The sequence below is a fragment of the Mus pahari genome, chromosome 1, assembly GCF_900095145.1.
Source record: "Mus pahari chromosome 1, PAHARI_EIJ_v1.1, whole genome shotgun sequence".
Lineage (NCBI taxonomy): Eukaryota > Metazoa > Chordata > Mammalia > Rodentia > Muridae > Mus > Mus pahari.
The window spans coordinates 109,577,121-109,595,448 of record NC_034590.1 but is presented as its reverse complement, the minus strand read 5'-3'; the positions used below and the strand labels follow the sequence as shown (position 1 = coordinate 109,595,448).

At 47.2% G+C, this 18,328-nt stretch overlaps 1 protein-coding gene across 1 annotated transcript; it reads right to left on the bottom strand.

Moving 5' to 3' along the window:
* Positions 1 to 506: 506 nt before the first annotated feature.
* On the bottom strand, positions 507 to 11,904 carry LOC110327586 (scavenger receptor cysteine-rich domain-containing protein SCART1-like). The gene is made up of 13 exons (XM_021206668.1): positions 11,841 to 11,904; positions 9,879 to 10,211; positions 8,206 to 8,499; positions 7,142 to 7,450; positions 6,471 to 6,776; positions 6,031 to 6,348; positions 5,644 to 5,958; positions 2,774 to 3,091; positions 2,538 to 2,606; positions 2,149 to 2,463; positions 1,912 to 1,935; positions 1,091 to 1,228; positions 507 to 673 (listed from the first exon to the last, which is right to left on the bottom strand). The coding sequence occupies exons 1-13, from the start codon at positions 11,902 to 11,904 to the stop codon at positions 507 to 509; spliced, it is 2,970 nt and encodes a 989-aa protein (XP_021062327.1).
* Between the last annotated feature and the right edge of the window lie 6,424 nt (positions 11,905 to 18,328).

The window sequence follows — 18,328 nt, the reverse complement described above, 5'->3', positions numbered from 1 at the left end:
CTCCAGCCTGCCTGTATAGGAGAAGAAACAATCACTGTAATATTCAAGCATTTCACAGGCATCACCTGCTCTAGATTTTCTACTGAATATCAAAGCCACAAAGGGATTGACTGTAGGGATTAGGTGAGGAGGCAGTGACTCAGGGTGACAGCTTGCTACTCACAGCATCCACCTCTCCTTCCTCACTGTCTATCCAGAGTCCCTCCCACAGCCGCCATCAGCAAGGTTATAAAAGGGCATTGTGTGCAGCTCATACAGGAGCCAAAGGAACAGCAAGGACTCCTCTGACCTTGTGCCTGTTCAGCTGAAGACTCTAAAGACTAGCCTTGAAAGGATGGAGACATAGCCCAGTGTCCAGGACCAGTGTAAGAGCAGGGGTCAGAGTAACTAAGTAGCTGTTCAGTCCTTTAAATGCAAGCACAGCCACCATCAAGATGCAATGAAGCAGGAGTATGATGGATCTCGGGTACGAAGGGACATAGCTACCAAGCTCAGAAGTGTCTATTCTACTCGTCATTCTCTGTGGGCTGATCCTCAGGCTCTTCAGCATCATCATAACCCTCTTCCAGCATCAGTAGCCTGGATACTGTGTTCTCCTCCTTCTTCGGCACAGGGACAACTTCAATGTCCTCATAGATTCCATCTGACTGTAGATGCCCCAACATGCCAGCACCTGTGGAGACCATCCAAGAATCTTCCAGAACAAGCATTGCTCTAGTTTCAGCCCACCCTCCTGGGACCTGCAGCCTCCTGTGTGTGGTGTAACTGTTCACTGAGATCAACCCCTTACTCAAAGGTCTGGCATCCCACCGCAAGACAGCACCCGAGATGGAGGGAGACATGGAGAAGTCCTGGGTGTGCAGAATGTCATACCTAGCCAACTCAGTAGCACAGAGAAAAAGATCCCAGTATCCTCTAGACCACACCATAGGGTTCCCCAGATTCTAACTCAGCAGTGGCTGCCAGAGACCTGCCAGAAATGCAGGGCAATGCCAAGATCAAGATATGCCTGCTGGGGTCAGGATCTCATAGAGCATCCCCCAATTTCCTATCACACTTCCCCTGAAAACCATACCAGTACATGCCATACCCATGCTAGCATCTCTGATGTGGCACCACTGAGCAATCATAACCAGGAAGACAATGCCCAGAAGGCAGCCAAGCACCAAGCAGGCAATCTCCGACAGGTTCCAGACCTCAGCAACTGGTGGAGGGGTCAGGGAAGGAGCTGTAGGGCATAGAGACAGCGGTGCCTTCGCTGTATGGAATAATCTGACCCAAGGCTTAAATGATCTCAGCCTTGCAGAAAGGGGTTCGGGCACCCAGGACAGCTGGATTTCCAGAATACCTGAGCTCAGGCTGCTGTTCATGGGAAATGGTCTAAAGGTTTATAGAGAAAACTACCCAAAAAGGCAACCCCCAGATGCCCCATCCCAGATTAGAGGAAGTAAAAAAGCCTATGTAGGTGGCTATGTAGATGCCACTGGGAAATATGATAGGAATGTTCAAGAGTGAGGAGCCAGGCAGGGAATAGGGGAAGGATAAAAGACACAGATGTGAGCACAGGGCAGGACTTGGGGTCCTCACTGCCTTACCCTCTACTCTGCACTGGGGAAAAAATAATGGTTCAAGATAACACAGTATACCAAAGCTACCCAACATAGTCCCCAAATTAGAGGCCCTAAAAAGTGATGACTGGTGACCTCTGGAGCCCCTCTGTTTTCCACACGGCAGCCACAGGGGAGGAAAGAAGAAGTTTCCATCACAGAATGATGAGACAGCCTAGATCTGATACTGGTGGTGTGACCATCATAGCAGGGGTTTCCAAAGCGGGCCAGTTGGGATTGAGCTCCACTGCCAGCCCTCTGACTGATGGAGGCAAAGAGGCTGGATTGAGAAAAAGACACTTACACAATGCAGTGGTCATGGCGTCACCTGCAAGAGAAATATGAGATGGGGAAGCCTCAGCAGAACAGATGTGCCCACACCTAAAAGGTGCCAGCTTAGCATGGGTCACATAGGGTCATCAGGAGCTCCCAGTGTAACCTGACATCTCAGGGCCCAGTGCCTACTTATGAGCCTGAGCATAAAGGACAGCTGAAGAAATCAATGTAGCCCTGTCCCTGCTTCTCCCTGCCGCCAACTCACCCGCACAGCGAACACCCGCGTCCTCCTTGTGCGTGCAGTCTCCATGTCCCCAGGGCTCAGCCTGGCAGGCCTCCAGAGTCACCTCACTGCCAAGGCACTCGACCTCATCCAACCACACAGGCCCCACACCAGGGCCAAAGGAGGCCTCTCCCAAAGCAGCCAAGGCCTGGCCGCAGCCCAGCTGCCGGCACACAACCTCGGCATCCACCAGGTCCCAGGAGTCATCACACACTGTGCCCCACGAGCCTGCGTGCCAGAGCTCCACACGCCCGGAACAGCCATCCTCACCCCCAAGCACACGCAGAACACTGTTCTCTGGAAAGGAAGCAGAGGTCACTGTGGTGCCCCTCTGAATGGGCAGGTGGGCAGGAGGCTTGGTAGCTGAATACCTAGGCAGCCAAGTGGAGAAGAACAGTTTGGGGTCTGTGCAGGGTCCTGGGGGGCTATCTGTGGTGGTCCTATAAAAAAACACAGCCATTGGTGTTAAATGCCCTGTGGGGCTTGAGATGGAAATGCTGAAGTACTGGCAGCCTCCAGCCATGAAGTTCAATGGCAGGTGCTTTTAGTGGCTTGTCAGAACATAGAAACTTTTACTGGGGTCCACCCTTAGGGTTTCAGCACCCACCTTCACAGTTAATCCAGACCTCCTCCTCCTGGGTGCAGGAATGCGGGTTCCATGGGGCAGAAGGGCATTGCCACAGGGTGGCATTGTGTAGATTTCGACACTTGATATTATCCACCCAGGAGATTCCCAGGCTAGCCCCAGAAGAAGGCCTGTTCTCCAGCCAGCCCTGGTCCCCACATCCCAGCTGTCTGCAGATGATGCTCAAGGAGATGTCTCTGAGTGCATTGCTGCACACAGCACCCCAGGACCCATTGTAGAGCACGTCCAGCCATCCGATGCAGCCACTGGTGCCACCTCGAAGCCTCAGAGCCACAGATTCTGTAGAAAAAGCCCAAGGAGACTTTCAGGCTCCTCTGACAGGCTCAGAAGGAACAGGCCAACCCAAGAATGCCACAGACACATAATGCCATTTGACCCAGTTATGCCCTGGCATCACTTGCACATGGGTTTTTCTAGTTTCCAGCAACTATGGAAAGCAGAACAGAGGTTCCTTGGAAGTCTAAAAGTAGGGCCATACAACCCAGCAGCCCCACTCCTGGGTTCTCTTACAGTTTGAATATAAATGCCACCAATGAGATTATTGAGGACTTTGTTCCAGGTGGTGGCAGTATTAGGGGAGATTCATGAGACTTTAAGTGGTGGTCCCGAATAGATGAAGCAGATAATAAGGGTGGGCCCTTGTCCATGTCTGTCTGCTTTCTGGCCACTGTGAGTGTCTTTGCTTTCTTCTACCTAAACATTTCCCTGAAACCAATCACTTACTGAAGGCTCTGAAACCATGAACCTACATCACTCTGTCCTCCTTTTTAAATGTTCTAAGTATTTTGTCACGGTGGTTAAAAATATATATATATATGACTTATAACACCACCAGGGAAAGTTAAATCTGTGAGTCAAGGAGAAATCCATGCTCTGAATTACAGCATGATTGACAGTAGCTAGAACATGGAAATGACAGATGTGTCCACTGACAAATGAATACAGAGGTTTTGTGTAGATTCAGATATGGGTAACATATAAACATGCACAACAGAAATTGGGAGAGAAAAATAATATTTCCTGCCTTCTAAAAGGATAGCTAAGGGCTGCAGAGATGGCTCAGAAGTTAAGACTCTTGTTGCTCTCATAAGGAACCAAGGTTCAGTTCCCAGAATTTACATGGTGGCTCGCAACTGCCCATAACTCTAGTGCTGACCTCCCAGGCCCCAACATACATACATGGTGCACATACATGCATGAAGACGCTCACATATATACATACAATGAAAATAAAAAAGGAAATCTTGTGATTCATAATGTTATAAGTGATCCTGAAGGAAATGATGTTAACTGAAATAAGCTTGGCACAAATATATTATACAACCGCCCTTATGTGTGTTTTAAGTCAAGTCCATAGAAATAAAATAAAATAATGGTCAGGAGGTGGAGATGCGTGCCTTTCCTACAAATTTTATAGATTGGATCTTTGAAAAAAAAAGTTTCTCTTGACATTAAGTCTCAGTTGAAAGTTCTATCCTGGGCTTGGTTCCAGGTAGACACTTTAGTGAAATGTCTTTTCTGGTTTTTTGTTTGTTTGTTTGTTTGTTTGTTTGTTTGTTTGTTTGTTTTGATGCAGTCTGTGTTAATGCCTGTACTTGTCTTAGAGGCTGCAATTATTGGCATGCAACACCAGATCCAGCTCAGATTCTTTCTCTAACCTGGGAAAGTTAACACAGGTCATTTAATAAATTCAAGGCCATTTTAATCAGCAAGCATGTGCACATGCCAACTGTCTCTTTAATATCTTATGATTGTTTGCCTATTTCTTTTTCCTTATTTCTCTTATTCATCCCTGTGTTTTCTTAGTGTGAGCTAACAGGCTAATATTGGTGAGCAGATACACATTTTTGCACAAAGACAGAGATCTCACAGTCTAAAAAGCAGGAAAATCTGCTATGACAGCCAGAAATTCCCGGTGCTTCTCCTGAGAACAATAACAAAATACTAAATTCAAGAATGATGCCCCCAGACATAATCTCATCAACACAATAGCCTCAAGGATATTCTGAGAAAAAAAACTGTGCTCCCTAGTACACATTAAGACAAAATCAAAATTGAAAATTGGAGATATCAGTTGGATATGTTGGCACATGACTTTAATTCCAGCACCCAGGAAGCAGAGGCAGGGCAAAAGGGTTCTTGTGAGTTCAAGAACAGCTTGGTCTACATAGAGAGTTCCAACACAGCCGGGATGACAAAGAAAGACACAGTCTTTAAAAAAAAAAAAAAGTGAAGTTGTCTCGACTGTTTTCACTTTCTAGCTATTGTAGAGAGAGTGACTGTGAACATTGCCAAGAACTTTCTCTGTAGCAGAATACTGGTTCTTTTGGGTATACACCCAAGGAATAGTATTGCTAACGCATATGGTAGCTATATGTTTAGCGCTTTGAGAATCCACCCTGATTAGATGTCCTTCAGCTGACTGTGGGTACTGAAAGCCCATTGCATATGCACAGTGGATTCTATCAGTTGTAAAGGAAAATGAAATCATGAAATATACAGATCAACGAGCGGAACTGGAAATGCTTTGCTGAGTGAAACTCAAACCCACAAAGGCAAAGGTCACATGGTCTTTCTTTTTGGACCACAGCTCCAATTAAGGAGAGGGAAGGGGGTAATACACAGGGAGAGAGAGGAAGGAGAGACAGGTAACATGAAGTGTGTGTGTGTGTGTGTGTGTGTGTGTGTGTGTTTGTGTGTGTGTGTGTGTGTGCAAGTGTGTTTACACGGAGGAAGAATGCAGGAAGAGTTCTCTCTTGAGCTGGAAAGGTAACCATGGACACTAAGCCATGCATTTCATACTCAGCTGCAAGTCCAGAGGCGTCACCCACCTGAGCAGAACACTCCAGCATCCTCCTTGTGTCTGCAGTCATGTTGGCCCCAGCTTCCTGACTGGCACTTCCACAACGAAGACTCATTTCCCAAGCAGTGCAGCTCATCCATCCAGATGTGCCCAGTCCCTGCCCCAAAGTGAGCATTCCCAGGAGCACTGAGGGCATGGCCACAGTCCAGCTGCCTACAGACCACTTGTGCATCCTGAAGGTCCCAGGCATCATCACATACAGTGCCCCAGGAGCCCTGATAGAATACCTCCACACGCCCAGCACATCGATCTGGGCCCGCAGCCAGCCTTGCGCGCAGGCTCCCTGCAGAGAGACCAGGTCACACCTAACTGAATATCACGAGGGAGGCTGGGGGAGTGGAAGCTGCCCACTCACCGGAGCACACCACTCCTGCGTCACGCAAGGTCCCAGCAGGCACCAACAGGGACGTAGAAACATTGCAATGCACCAGGCGAGTCTCAGAGCCCAGACAGCGCACCTGGCTCAGCCCCACAGGGACTCTCCTGAAACTAGGAGCTGGAGCATCATAGGCTCGCTGTGCCTCTCCACACCCTAGCTGCCGGCACACCACGCTGGCGCCATGCAGGTCCCAGGCGTCATCCAATACGCGGCCCCATGAACCATCCAGGGAAATCTCTACGCGGCCATCACAGTAGCTCTGTCCATCTCTTAGCCGCACCATGTCTTGGAGTCCTGGTAGGAACACATTCAAGAGGAAGAAAACTACCACATAGGACAACCCCACCCACTCTCAGCCACTGTCCACCATCCCTACTGACCTTCCTCTCCACGATCCTACTGCTCCCCGTACTCACCTGAACAGATGGTAGAAGCTGTATTTCCCAGGACACAACCGTGGGCCCCCAGGGTGCTTGCTGCACAGTGAAGCAAATGAGGCTCTGTCCCCACACAATGAAATACGTCTGGCAAGATGGAGGCATCCCCATCACCGAAATGTCCTCCTGAAGGTACGGATACTGCATTGCCACAGTTGAGTTGGTGACAGAGAACCATGGCATCTGCTAGGTTCCAGTTGGCAGCACAGACAGGTGCCCAGGTCCCTTGCACTTGAAGTTCCACACGACCTTCACAGTCACTGCTGCCATTGACCAGCCGGAACTCTGCGGAAGAGGCCATGTCAAAACTGCCCCATCCCAGAGGCCCAGTTCTTAACTCTACTTCCGTGGATCGTTTTCTTCTGTGTGTAACGGGATAAAGCCCTTCTTCCTGCAGATCCTCGCCCACCTGATTATCAATAGCCTGCTTCTGCCCAGCCGCAGAGGAGCCAAAGAAGGCTACAAATCCCTGTGCAGACAGCATCCTTTCCATCCCTTTCTCCTACCTGCACCAGCATAATCAAGTTTATCAGGAATATGGCCATTCTCCTGGCCCATATGGGCACTGCTTAAACCATCTAATGTGGGCCATAGAAGGAGGTATTCAGAAGAGGAAAGGACTTTGCCTGCAAACGCTGCATGGTACTCACCCGAGCAGGTAAGTGCAGCATCCTGTTCGTGGCCACACTGGTGACCAGACTCCCGGGGGCAGTGGAACAGCAGCGATTCATTCCCCACACAGCGGAAGGCTTCTAGCCACACAGGTCCTGAGCCCTGGCCAAACCGAGCATCCCCAAGTGTAGACACAGCTATACCACACCCTAACTCCCGGCACACCACATGAGCTGTGGGCAAGTCCAGATCAGCATGGCAGATGGTACCCCAGGTCAGTCCCCGAAGAACCTCCAGGCGTCCAGCACAGGAATGTTCTCCACCCACTAGCCGGGCCTCCACGTGTCCTGTGAGGGCAGACATCCCTTCAGACAGGAGGCCAGTGCTCTTGGATCAGTAGTGCTGGGCTGTCTGTCATCTTACACCACAAGAGTCTGCAGGCAAGGAAATTCCTTTGCCCAAGCAGTGTTTTGACACCAGCAGAAACTGGCAACCAGAGGTCAGGGTCAGAGGTCAGGGGTCAGACTCACTCATTCTGCCACTCACACTTGTCCCAACTTCTGCCAATCTGAGACAGTGGCACCCATACCCTCAGAGACAATATCAAGCCTCCAAGGCCATATGAATACCCTTTTGTGGGCATCATGATGGGTGGCACCTCTTATTTAGAACACAGAGGCAAACAACTGTGACAGCCAGTGTCACTCATGTCTCGTATGTACTTTAGGACTAGGAGAAACTGGTGTGCAACCCTCACCAACATGAATTGGCCATGAAACAATCACAGATGAAACACCTTAGATCCATACTGTCAGGACTCCCTTCCCAAAAGTCTTAGCTACGGTATCACACTGGCCCAACCCCACCCTGTTGAAGTGATACATCAGACCTGGTCACCCTGTCATCTGCCAGCTCACGGGTGGTGCCAGAGCTTTCAATGCAGAGTTCAAAACTCCAATTTTCCTTCAGTTTCCCAACCTAATCTGTTCTAAGGCAGCATGCTGCTTGAGAGTCACCCATGAGAGCCACGGCCCACTGATGCACTCTTTAGTACCCAGGCATCATTCTGGGTGTCCCTGGCATCATAGGATGGCAGTCCTACCTGAGCAGATGACTTCTGCATCAAGCAGCAGGTTACAGCCACCACGTAGCTTGTTGTTGAGTCTGCAGTTGCGGATGGTGGGCTCGGTGCCCTTGCAGGTCATGTACTTACTGACACCCACATCTTGACGGGGAGCCTGGAGCGCATGGCCACACTCCAGCTCACGGCAGAACACTGTGGCCTCCTCCACATGCAGGCCACAGAGGCGGTCCACCCCATTCACATTCATGATCTCAGGGAGTCCTGCACAGGGACTGTGGCCTTTCACCAGCCGGATCTCCCGGAAGGTGCCATCTAGGGAGCACAAACCCAAGTTATAGAAGGTGAGGACCTATCAGTCACACAGCCACGTGGAATCTGTACTTGCCTGAACAATAGACCTGTCTGGGTGGCGATGCTCATCTTCCCCAGCCACAGACTATAGCCCCACAAGCCTACAAGGAATGACAACTGAAGCCAGTCTACCCTTCTCCAAGAAATCAGGCCTAGCCCTGACTTGGCCATCTTCAGGGAACAAGGACCTGGTATCAGTCAGGCTTCATTCAGACTACTGTCTGTGGTAACCCTCCTAAAAGTCTAAATCAAATATTAAAGTTTTATTTTTATCATCTTTAATTCTGTGTGTGTATGTGCTTGTATATAGGCATGATCCAAGTGCCTGTGGATATCAGAGGCACTGGATTCCTTAGAGCTGAGTTTACAGGGAGTTGTCGGATGCTCTATGTAGATGCTAGGATTCAAATTCAGATACTCTTCAAGAACAGTACTTGCTCTTAACTGCTAAGCCATCTATCCATCTCCTAAAGCATTTGGTTTGGTTTGGTTTGGTTTGGTTTGGTTTGGTTTGGTTTGGTTTGGTTTGGTTTGGTTTGGTTTGGTTTGGTTTTCTCTGTGTAGCCCTGCTGTCCTGGAACTCATTCCATAGAACAAGTTGACCTCAAAATCAGAGATCCACCTGTCTCTGCCTCTGCCTCTGCCTCTGCCTCTGCCTCTGCCTCTGCCTCTGCCTCTGCCTCTGCCTCTGCCTCTGCCTCTGCCTNCTCTGCCTCTGCCTCTGCCTCTGCCTCTGCCTCTGCCTCTGCCTCTGCCTCTGCCTCTGCCTCTGCCTCTGCCTCTGCCTCTGCCTCTGCCTAGTGCTGGGATTCTAAAGGTGTGTGCCATCACCATCCAGCTAAAGCATTTTTTAATAAAGCTTACAGCACTGTTTGATGCCAAGCCCCAAGATCACACGGGGTCCTACTCCAGCCACAGGACACCTGGGGAAGCCCAAATGAACTCACAGAGATAGCTATGGCCTAAAAAGTCAGCTTCAAGGGAAAGCATTTGCCTCTCGGTCATTTAATTGGAAACTTTGGTACATCTTACTGTGCTCCTGGAGCCAACTGCAAGATCAGTGGGAACCACCCATGGCCTTCACTTTGCTCCCCTTGTTCTCTTTGCCTCTCCCTGGAAGCAGATGCTCCACCAAGCAGGTTTGGTTCGGGTTTGATTTGATCAGGTTTGCACATGGCTAAGTCACCAGCCCCTAGAACAGTGCTTGTCATCTAAGCATTTGTTGAAAGAGTTAGAGAAATACCAGAGATGGTAACGTCCAACAGAGTACTCCCATCTGGAACCTCTGCTTCCTCATTCCCTGCCTCTCACCAGCTCTTTCAGCCCCCAGTTCCACTTACTTGCACAGAGAGCCACCACCACCCACTCATGGGGGCAAACACGCTGACTCCATGCCCCAAGGCTACACTCCCAGAGAGAGGACTCATTGCCCCAACAGGATACATTGTGCAGCCAGGGCCGGACCATCTCTCCAGGCAGAGGTACATATTTGGGAGCACCCACAGCAGGGCCACATCCCAGCTGTCTACACACCACAGAGGCCTCTGCCAGTGTCCACTCCAGGTTGCACAGGTGACCCCACTCCCCTTGGTGTTGAACCAGCACCACTCCGTCACACGTGCTCTGTCTGTGTGCCAGCCTCAGATTGCCTTGGCCACCTTCAGATGACGTGCCTGGTGAAAAGAACAGAATCAACCATGGTCTGGGAGACAGAAGCCACAAACTGAGTTCATCCTGGCTTGTTTCTAAAGCCTTTCTAAAGTCTTCAACTGGAAAAGTGACGGGCAAGGGGCACACAGAGACCAGACCACTGTTTCACACCTCCCCACATACTTCTTACTGCCTCCAGCTCTGAATCCCAAATGTTGCCACGATGCCCCCCACGAACAAAAATAAAATACCTTTGTCCTGCCATAATGATTCCTACCCAGTGCCACTCCCAAATGTCACAGACCCACTTCCACTGCAGACCCTGTCTCCAAGCTCCCCACAGTCTTCCTTACTCAGCCAAGCCCACCCACGTGGCCACCCACTGTATTATGTGCAGTGTCCACTTGGTTAATCCCTGCACACCACCATCTCCATTATTGACTCCTGTTTCTACTGTGAAGCCTCTGACTGCCTGGGTCAGCCAGCACACCACTCTCCATCCATGCTCCTGCCCCAGCAATGCTTCTGGGCCTCTGCATAGCTCCTCCGTTATCATCCACCCTAACCCCTACTAGTGCAGAAGAGGCACTTCCCCAGGAGTGCAGCTATATGGTTCCAACCTATAAAGGAAGGCACCTCCAGACCCACTAGTAATGTGTCTTATATGACAGTGGGAAAAAAAGGTGGGACCTCTTACATTTCTCTCCCACCTGAGGAAAGTTTGGGCCTCCCTCTGGGTTGTCCATCACTAACCCCGCCCACCAAGCTTCCTCATCCCCCTTGCCCTGCTCCTCCTTGGAAATAGTGTGCTCTGGTCTTGCCTCTGGCATAAAGGCAAGTCATTAGGTCCTGCAACCCTGTGCACAGCTGTCTTCACAAGTCCCAGCTTGTCTCACTTTCTGCAGCTGTCCCCATTACTACTGGGTGACTTCAGTTCAGCACCATGGTCACCTCCTTTCTGAGCCCCTGGATAACCAGGGAGTGAAAGGTTTACTCAGTCAGCTTCAAGGACCCACAATCTGCTTTCCTCCCCTGCCACAAGCCCTGTCATGTCTTTAAGTGCTCTTTTCTCCATCCTCTCTCTCTCTCTCTCTCTCTCTCTCTCTCTCTCTCTCTCTCTCTCTCTCACACACACACACACACACACACACACACAACCTGAACTTACTGTTACCTCCCATGCCTTCCCTTCAGTCAGCCCCTCCATAGTCTCTACCCTAGAGTGAGTGGCAGCTCCGTGAGACTCAATTACCAAGCTCTCCCACTATCTTATGGCCCCAACACAGCCATAGTTGACAATGGACAAAGAAGTCTCTGCAGGACCTATAGATCTATGGCATTTGGTGTTCATTTGGGTCCCAGGGACCAGAAACTGTGTTGCATTTCCCATGACCAGGCTTAGGCTTAGCCCTGAATCTGGGCTCTCTACTCATCTGTGCTTGGGCTGGACCTGCACTTTTTATATTACAGGAAGACCCTCAAGCGTAAAGACCTTTGTATCTCACAGCCTGGCCCTGGGAAGTCCAACCTTCCTCAAGCTGAGTGGGACAGCAGGTTATAGCTAGAGAGTCTCATGCTGCTGGACCTGGACAGCCAAGGTCTACTGCTTCCTCCATGTTATGTGTATAAATGTGCAAAACAGGAAAACTTACCAGTGAGAGCTGCCCCGAGAGTGAGAAAAGACCCTAAACTCAGAGTCCAGAGCATTGTCCTCATGGCTACACGAAGTCCAGAGCTTCAGCTGCCGTGATAAAGGAGATCTTGTTCCAGAGCCAATCTTATAGATGTAAGAGAACCATTAGCCAGTGTCCGATGCATACAGTAAGAGCCTCTCCACAGCACATCGGCCACTCTACATCTCCGTCTGTAGCAGAGCAGCCAATGACCTTGCTGGTCCTGAGCACCACCAGACATGAGCCAGGGGCTGGGGTGGTTTCCTCCCATACTGATAACCACGAAAGGAGAGCCTCACCCAGACCCTACCACCAGACAGGTGGCCTGTGTCTGACTTTTGCAGCATGGAGTGAGGGCCTATGTCTATGTACCCCACACAGACCCTATCACCAGCACAGACAGTGTACCCAAGAGAAGCATTTCCTGCAGCACAGGTGGCATCCTTGGAGATGTGTAGAGTTCCAACTGGAACAGGAGAATGAGGCAGACCGGATAACTGTGTGAGAGCTCTGGAAAGAACAAAACCCACAGAAAGAGCAGCACAGCACAGCACACCAAGCCTGCCAGGGACTCGCCTACTCAAAAGACGTAAGGGATCCAAGAGACTCGTAACACAAAACCAAAAGGTCTGAGATCTGCAGAGAACCACCCAACCTATGAAAACCCAGGAAACTCACAAGGGAAGGGTAAATGTCAGGACCATCTGCAAGGACCTGAAAACAGACACATTGAAAATACTTCTGCGATGGCCAATTCTCCCAAAACAAATGAAAACAAACAGAAAGTCGCAGCGGAAAAAAAAAATCATAACCATAGGACCAACATGAAGATGTGGTGGAATCTGGGCTCTCGTCTTTATGGGTGTGGAACATAGTACAAAGTTGTGGAAAATACTGTAAAGGTTTCTCAGGACCACTCATCATATGAAATCGGTTCTTCAAAAAGTTAAACAAAAGGTACCCAGGAATTCTACTCGGACATTTTGGATGAAGGAATCCCATGAATGTGTGTGACTCCTTTATCCAAAATGTCCAGAATGGGCCAATCCATCCGCGCAACAGGCAGACTGGTGAATTGCCAGTGGACCACCAGAGGGTGGGATGGGAAGGGACCCCCAAAGGTACAAGGTTAGCTTCTGAAGTGGTAAGCGCTTGCTAAAATAAGCTGCTGCAGATAGCTATCACATCTACCACACTGTGCACTTGGAAGAGAGCACATATAGAAATGTAGTGGGTTTGCCCTATGAGAGTTATAGCTCAGTATAGCTCTTACTTGAAACAACACGTAGATGTTATAGAAGTAAAAGTAGCCAAAAACAACGCGGAAGGATTCAGTGACAACTCAGCAAAATGGCCTTGGTGAGCCTGAAGACCACCAGAATTTGCTCAGTTTAAAAAAAAAAAAAAAAAAAAAAGAGAGGAACTGAACCTCCAGGATCTGTGGGACAGGACATCCACTGCTTATTTTGAATGTAAGGCCAGAAGGGAAAGGATAGACTGTGGATCTGCAGAAGCACTGAAGGGGATAATGGCTGAAAACCTCCCAAATATGTGAAAGACACAGGCTTACAGATTTAATAAACAAATCCTCAATGGAATAAATCCAAAAGACACCAAGACAAGTTCTAACGCTTAAAACTCTGGGGAAACCTCACTAAAAACAGCTACACATTAAGAGTTGTTGCCAGTGGTTCTCAACCTTCCTAATGCTGCAACCCTTCAATACAGACCCTCATGTTGTGGTGACCCCCAACCATAAAATCATTTCATTGCTAATTCATAACTGTAATTTTGATACTGCCATGAGTTATGACATAAATGTCTGATGTTCAGAATATTTGATATATGACCCCTGTGAAAAGGTCGTTCAACCTTCAAAGAGGTGGCAACCCACTCATAGAGAACCACTTCTGTTAAGACCCACTGAATGACAGAGAATCTCATCTGACACAGAAGCCCATAGAAAGTGGAGCAACCGTCAGCCAACTCAAACCCTGACCTTGCTAACAAGTGCCTTCCTGGGTGAAGGGAAGTAAAGAATCGCAAATGAAAAGAGCAGCAACCCTGCCCTTGCAGGAGAAAGCTCTCTTAACAGGAAAGGAAGCACAGTGGACAAAAAGGCTGCACGTTCTGCTTGTCACACTTTATGTATGGGGAAAAAACTTCAACGCCCTTAGCCTTCAGAGAAACACTCATTGAAATGATGCTGCGATTCCCATTTCACCCAAGTCGGAATGGCTATCATCAAAAAGCAACAATGGGGTAAGGACTCATAAGTACTGCTGGTGGGAGTGAGAACAAATGCAGCCTCTGTGGAAGTCAGCATGGAGGGCTCCCCGAAAAACTAAGAAATGGAACTACCCTATGGCCTAGCTCTATCATGCCTGGGAATACAACTGAATGACCCTGAGTCACAGAGAGACTTGCACACCTGTGCTTATTGCTGTACTGTTCATAATAACCAAGATAAGGAACCAGTCTAGACAGCTATCCATGGAGGAATATATAAATGAGATGTATACAAATGCAGGGGGCATTATCCCACAAAGAAAAACAGAGTCATGTCTTCTTCAAAAATACAGATATAAATTGAGACAAGTAAACAAAACCAGTCAGATTTTGGAATGCAAGAATCATGCCTTCTCTCATGTGTGGCATCTATATTTTAAACTATACATGTTTAAGGAACTGAGACTATGATTCAGTGGATAAAGTGCTTGCTGTACAAGCATAAGGACCAGAGATCAGATCTCCAAAACCCACATAAATGTTGGGTGGAACTGGAGGGCTACCTGTGATTCCAGCTCTCAGAAGGCAGAGACAAAGGGTCCCCGTGCAAGCTGGCTAGCTAGAGTAGCCATGTCAAGGAGCTCTGGGTTCAATTGAGGAGCCCACCTCCATGTCTAAAGTGGAGCTTGATCAAGAAAGATGTTGGGCCACCACGTACATGCATACACACATAGGTGTGCACACATATTTGAATATACATTCTCATGTTTGAATATGTATATACATGCAAATATACATCTATGTCACGATAGTAGAAAGGGAGTACTTGGAAGAAGAGGGAATCACTGAGAGGGGAAAGGCACATGAGAGGGTGGTGGAGGGAAAATAACACCAGAGTAGATTATATTATACATTTGCACAAAATTATCATAATGAAATCTATCATTTCTATAGTAAGTGCACATTAATGAAAGAAAGCTATTAAGAGTTAAGAGACCAATGCTCATTTCAATGAACATTTGCAAGTAAAGATGTCTGAAAAGGGGTATACTGTATGACACACAATGACAAACTGCAGATTCCATAGAGAGATTTATTTTATTATTGTTGTTGTTTTCTTTTGGGGAAGAGATTGCATAAGTGGAGGGCAGATATGAAGGGACAGGGAGATGAGTGGGATTGGGGTGCATGATGTGAAATTCGCAAAGAATCTATTTAAAAGTTTAAATAAATAAATGAAAAGAAAGGAAAACTAAGAAAAAAACTACAGCAAGTTCATGCAAGAAATTTATACTACACTAAGGATAAAAAGTGATTAGCTGAGTCCCTCATGTCATAGGCAGGCATATAATTAAGATTTTTTTGAGCCATGATGGTGTTTGAAAAATAAAATGTTTTAATATAAGTTCAGTGTCTTCACCAAGTCAAAAATTGAACAATATAATTTGCTTCTTGATAGCAAATTAACACCGTCACTTTACACAGGCATGCAATAATTCTATTTAGAGGGATATTTGGAAGGAATTTGTTTTTCTAAAATGTGTATTGCTTCCTCAGAAATTCAAATCACAACCTTTTCTGTTGGTTAATATTGTTGTTGCATTTTTTCCTTTTATTAAAAATGGGACCTTTCTTCAGACAATACATCTTGATTATAGTTTTCATCTGTCCACTCCTTCCAGTTCCTCCTCACCTCCTCTCCCCCATTCAAAATATATAAAGAACTCAAAAAACTAGATATCAAAAAACCAAACAAATAATCCAATTTAAAAATAGTATATAGGAGAACTCTCCTCCACTGCTGGTGGAACTGAACCCTTGTATGAAAATCAATATGGCAGTTCCTCCGAAAGTTGGGAATCAACCTATCTAAAGGTCCTGCTATACCACTTTTAGGCATATACCCAAAGGACACTCCATCTTACCACAAGGGCACTTGCTCAACCATGTTCAATGCAGCTTTACTGTCAAAATTATATCTTCAAGTAAAAAACTTGATATCACTTACCCCTCAAAAAATTAGCAATTCAAAACTTTAGCTCAACAAAGAACACACTCCTGTAAATAAAGATAAATCACAGGCATAGAGACGCAGGCCGGTAGCCCAGGAAAAGAGTCCCTCGGGCCTTGGGAGCAGACACAGGAGCAGGAACATAAAGACTACAGGAAGACCAAGGCCACTGCCCCAGGCTCTCTGTAGGCGCTTGCTCTCATGACTCAAAGATGCCCGATTTGAGCCAGTGAACTTTTATATTGTATTCCCTTTTTTGTAGATTATAAGTAAGTCATAGTGAAGAATGACAAGAGATAATTATCTTTTTGTATCATGGGGTTTCAAATATCCAGAGGATTTAAGTATGTGATTTTAGAATGCAGGAACCAATCCTTGCATCAGGAACGGATAGTGAGTGGATTGTCACGGTAAAGCAAGAGGAACACAGAGCAGGCAGAGACGCTCCAGCCAGCCTGGCATGGACCATGGTGAAGCTGACCTAGTAGATGCTCCGACTAATTTGTACAGATATTAATATTGTGACAGATCATTTAAAAAGCATTACTGAAGACCAACTGAATCATTTTATCATCATAAATGTCTAATTCCCCAAGAATATTAATTTCTCAAGCACACAAGGAAATGACCTAAAAAGAAAATTTTGTGGGTACTCAAAACTGACGGAAATGCATCTGGTAGAAGATTTTGACATATCTGTCAGCAAGTTATACCGCAATCACAGAAAAAAATCACTGAGGAGATCAAAACATTTGAACAACAAGGCTAACAAAATTGCAAAGAGACGTTGTGGTCAGTGCATCTGGCAGCTGTAAACACATCTGCTCTGACTCTGCAGACATCCGCACACCCACCACATCAGAGTCCTGCAGCCCAGAGCCCCAAACTAAGTCATCGTCAGCCTTATATTCATAATGGAGAGAACATTTGGTTCCAGGGAGATCCAGGGGGGCATGAAGAACAGAAAGATGAGAAGCGTCCCTGCTTGGAAGTGTGTGACGTCAGACATTCCTGCTTGGGAATGTGTGACGTCAGACAGTGCACAACAGAGAAGTGCAGCCAAAGATACTGTGGGGCCACACCTGTGCTGGCTTCCTTGTTTCTTCAGAACACCCCCTGCTCAGGTTGTAAAATGTATCCAGGGTTTGGTTTTGTTGGGATGCCCTGTAATTTCTACCTGTCTGTTGGGGTCCCAGCTCCATCACAAACTCATTCTGCATGTGGCATGAAGTAAACAGTGGGTTTCTTGGTTTTGCTGTTCCTGTGTAGAAATTTTTGCCCTTTGGCTCCATCAGCTGAGTATGTAGATGTATTTCTGGATCCCCTCATGTTCTGTTCATCTGCTTCTCTGTCTTTATATCAGTGCCTCATTATTATTCTTATTGCAGCTCTAAGTGTTAAGATAAAATAATCCACATCTTAGCTGGGTGGTAGTGGTGCACACCATTAATCCCAGCACTCAAGAGGCAGAGGCGAATGATAGTCTACAGAGTGAGTTCAAGGGCAGCCAGGGCTACACACAGAAACCCTGTCTTAAAAAAAATTAGTCTGCATCTTGATATTTTGTTCTTTTTCAACATTCTTCTGTTGCTCATCTCGGTCCTTTCCATGTTCATGAAAATCATAGAAATTCTGCATAATTAAATACTGGATTATTTAGGTTGTGGCTCCGTAGTATAGCATTTGTCTACCATGTATGAGGGCCTAGGTTTAAACCCAAGCACAAATAAATAAATAAATAAATAAATAAAATATTGTATTTTGTAAATGGATATATGCATTGCATCGTACAGTATATCAGTTGAATTCTGTTTGTCTCCCCTATCTCTTTGCCCTTTGAATTCAGAAGTGTGACAGGGCTTGTTCAGGTCCCCAGAATTCAGCCAGCAGGTCCCTTACAGCCACACTCCCTACCTGGACTTCCCCAAACACAAGCTGATGTCTCTGAGAGAGTAAGGCTTGGGGTGGTGAATGCATATAGTCCTGGCAGGAGGTTAAAGGAGGTTAATGTTTTGAAAACTGTTGGTACCTGTGGAACCCAGGTTATGACAATGGCCCTAAAGCACATTCCCATCAACCACCTTCTACAGCAGCTTCAGAAACATGTGTCCATCAACTAATGATGAAGTACATCCATGGGGTTTTTTATTTTATTTAATTTATTGGAAATAGTACACACACTCTCTCTCTCTCTCTCTCTCTCTCTCTCTCTCTCTCTCTCTCTCTC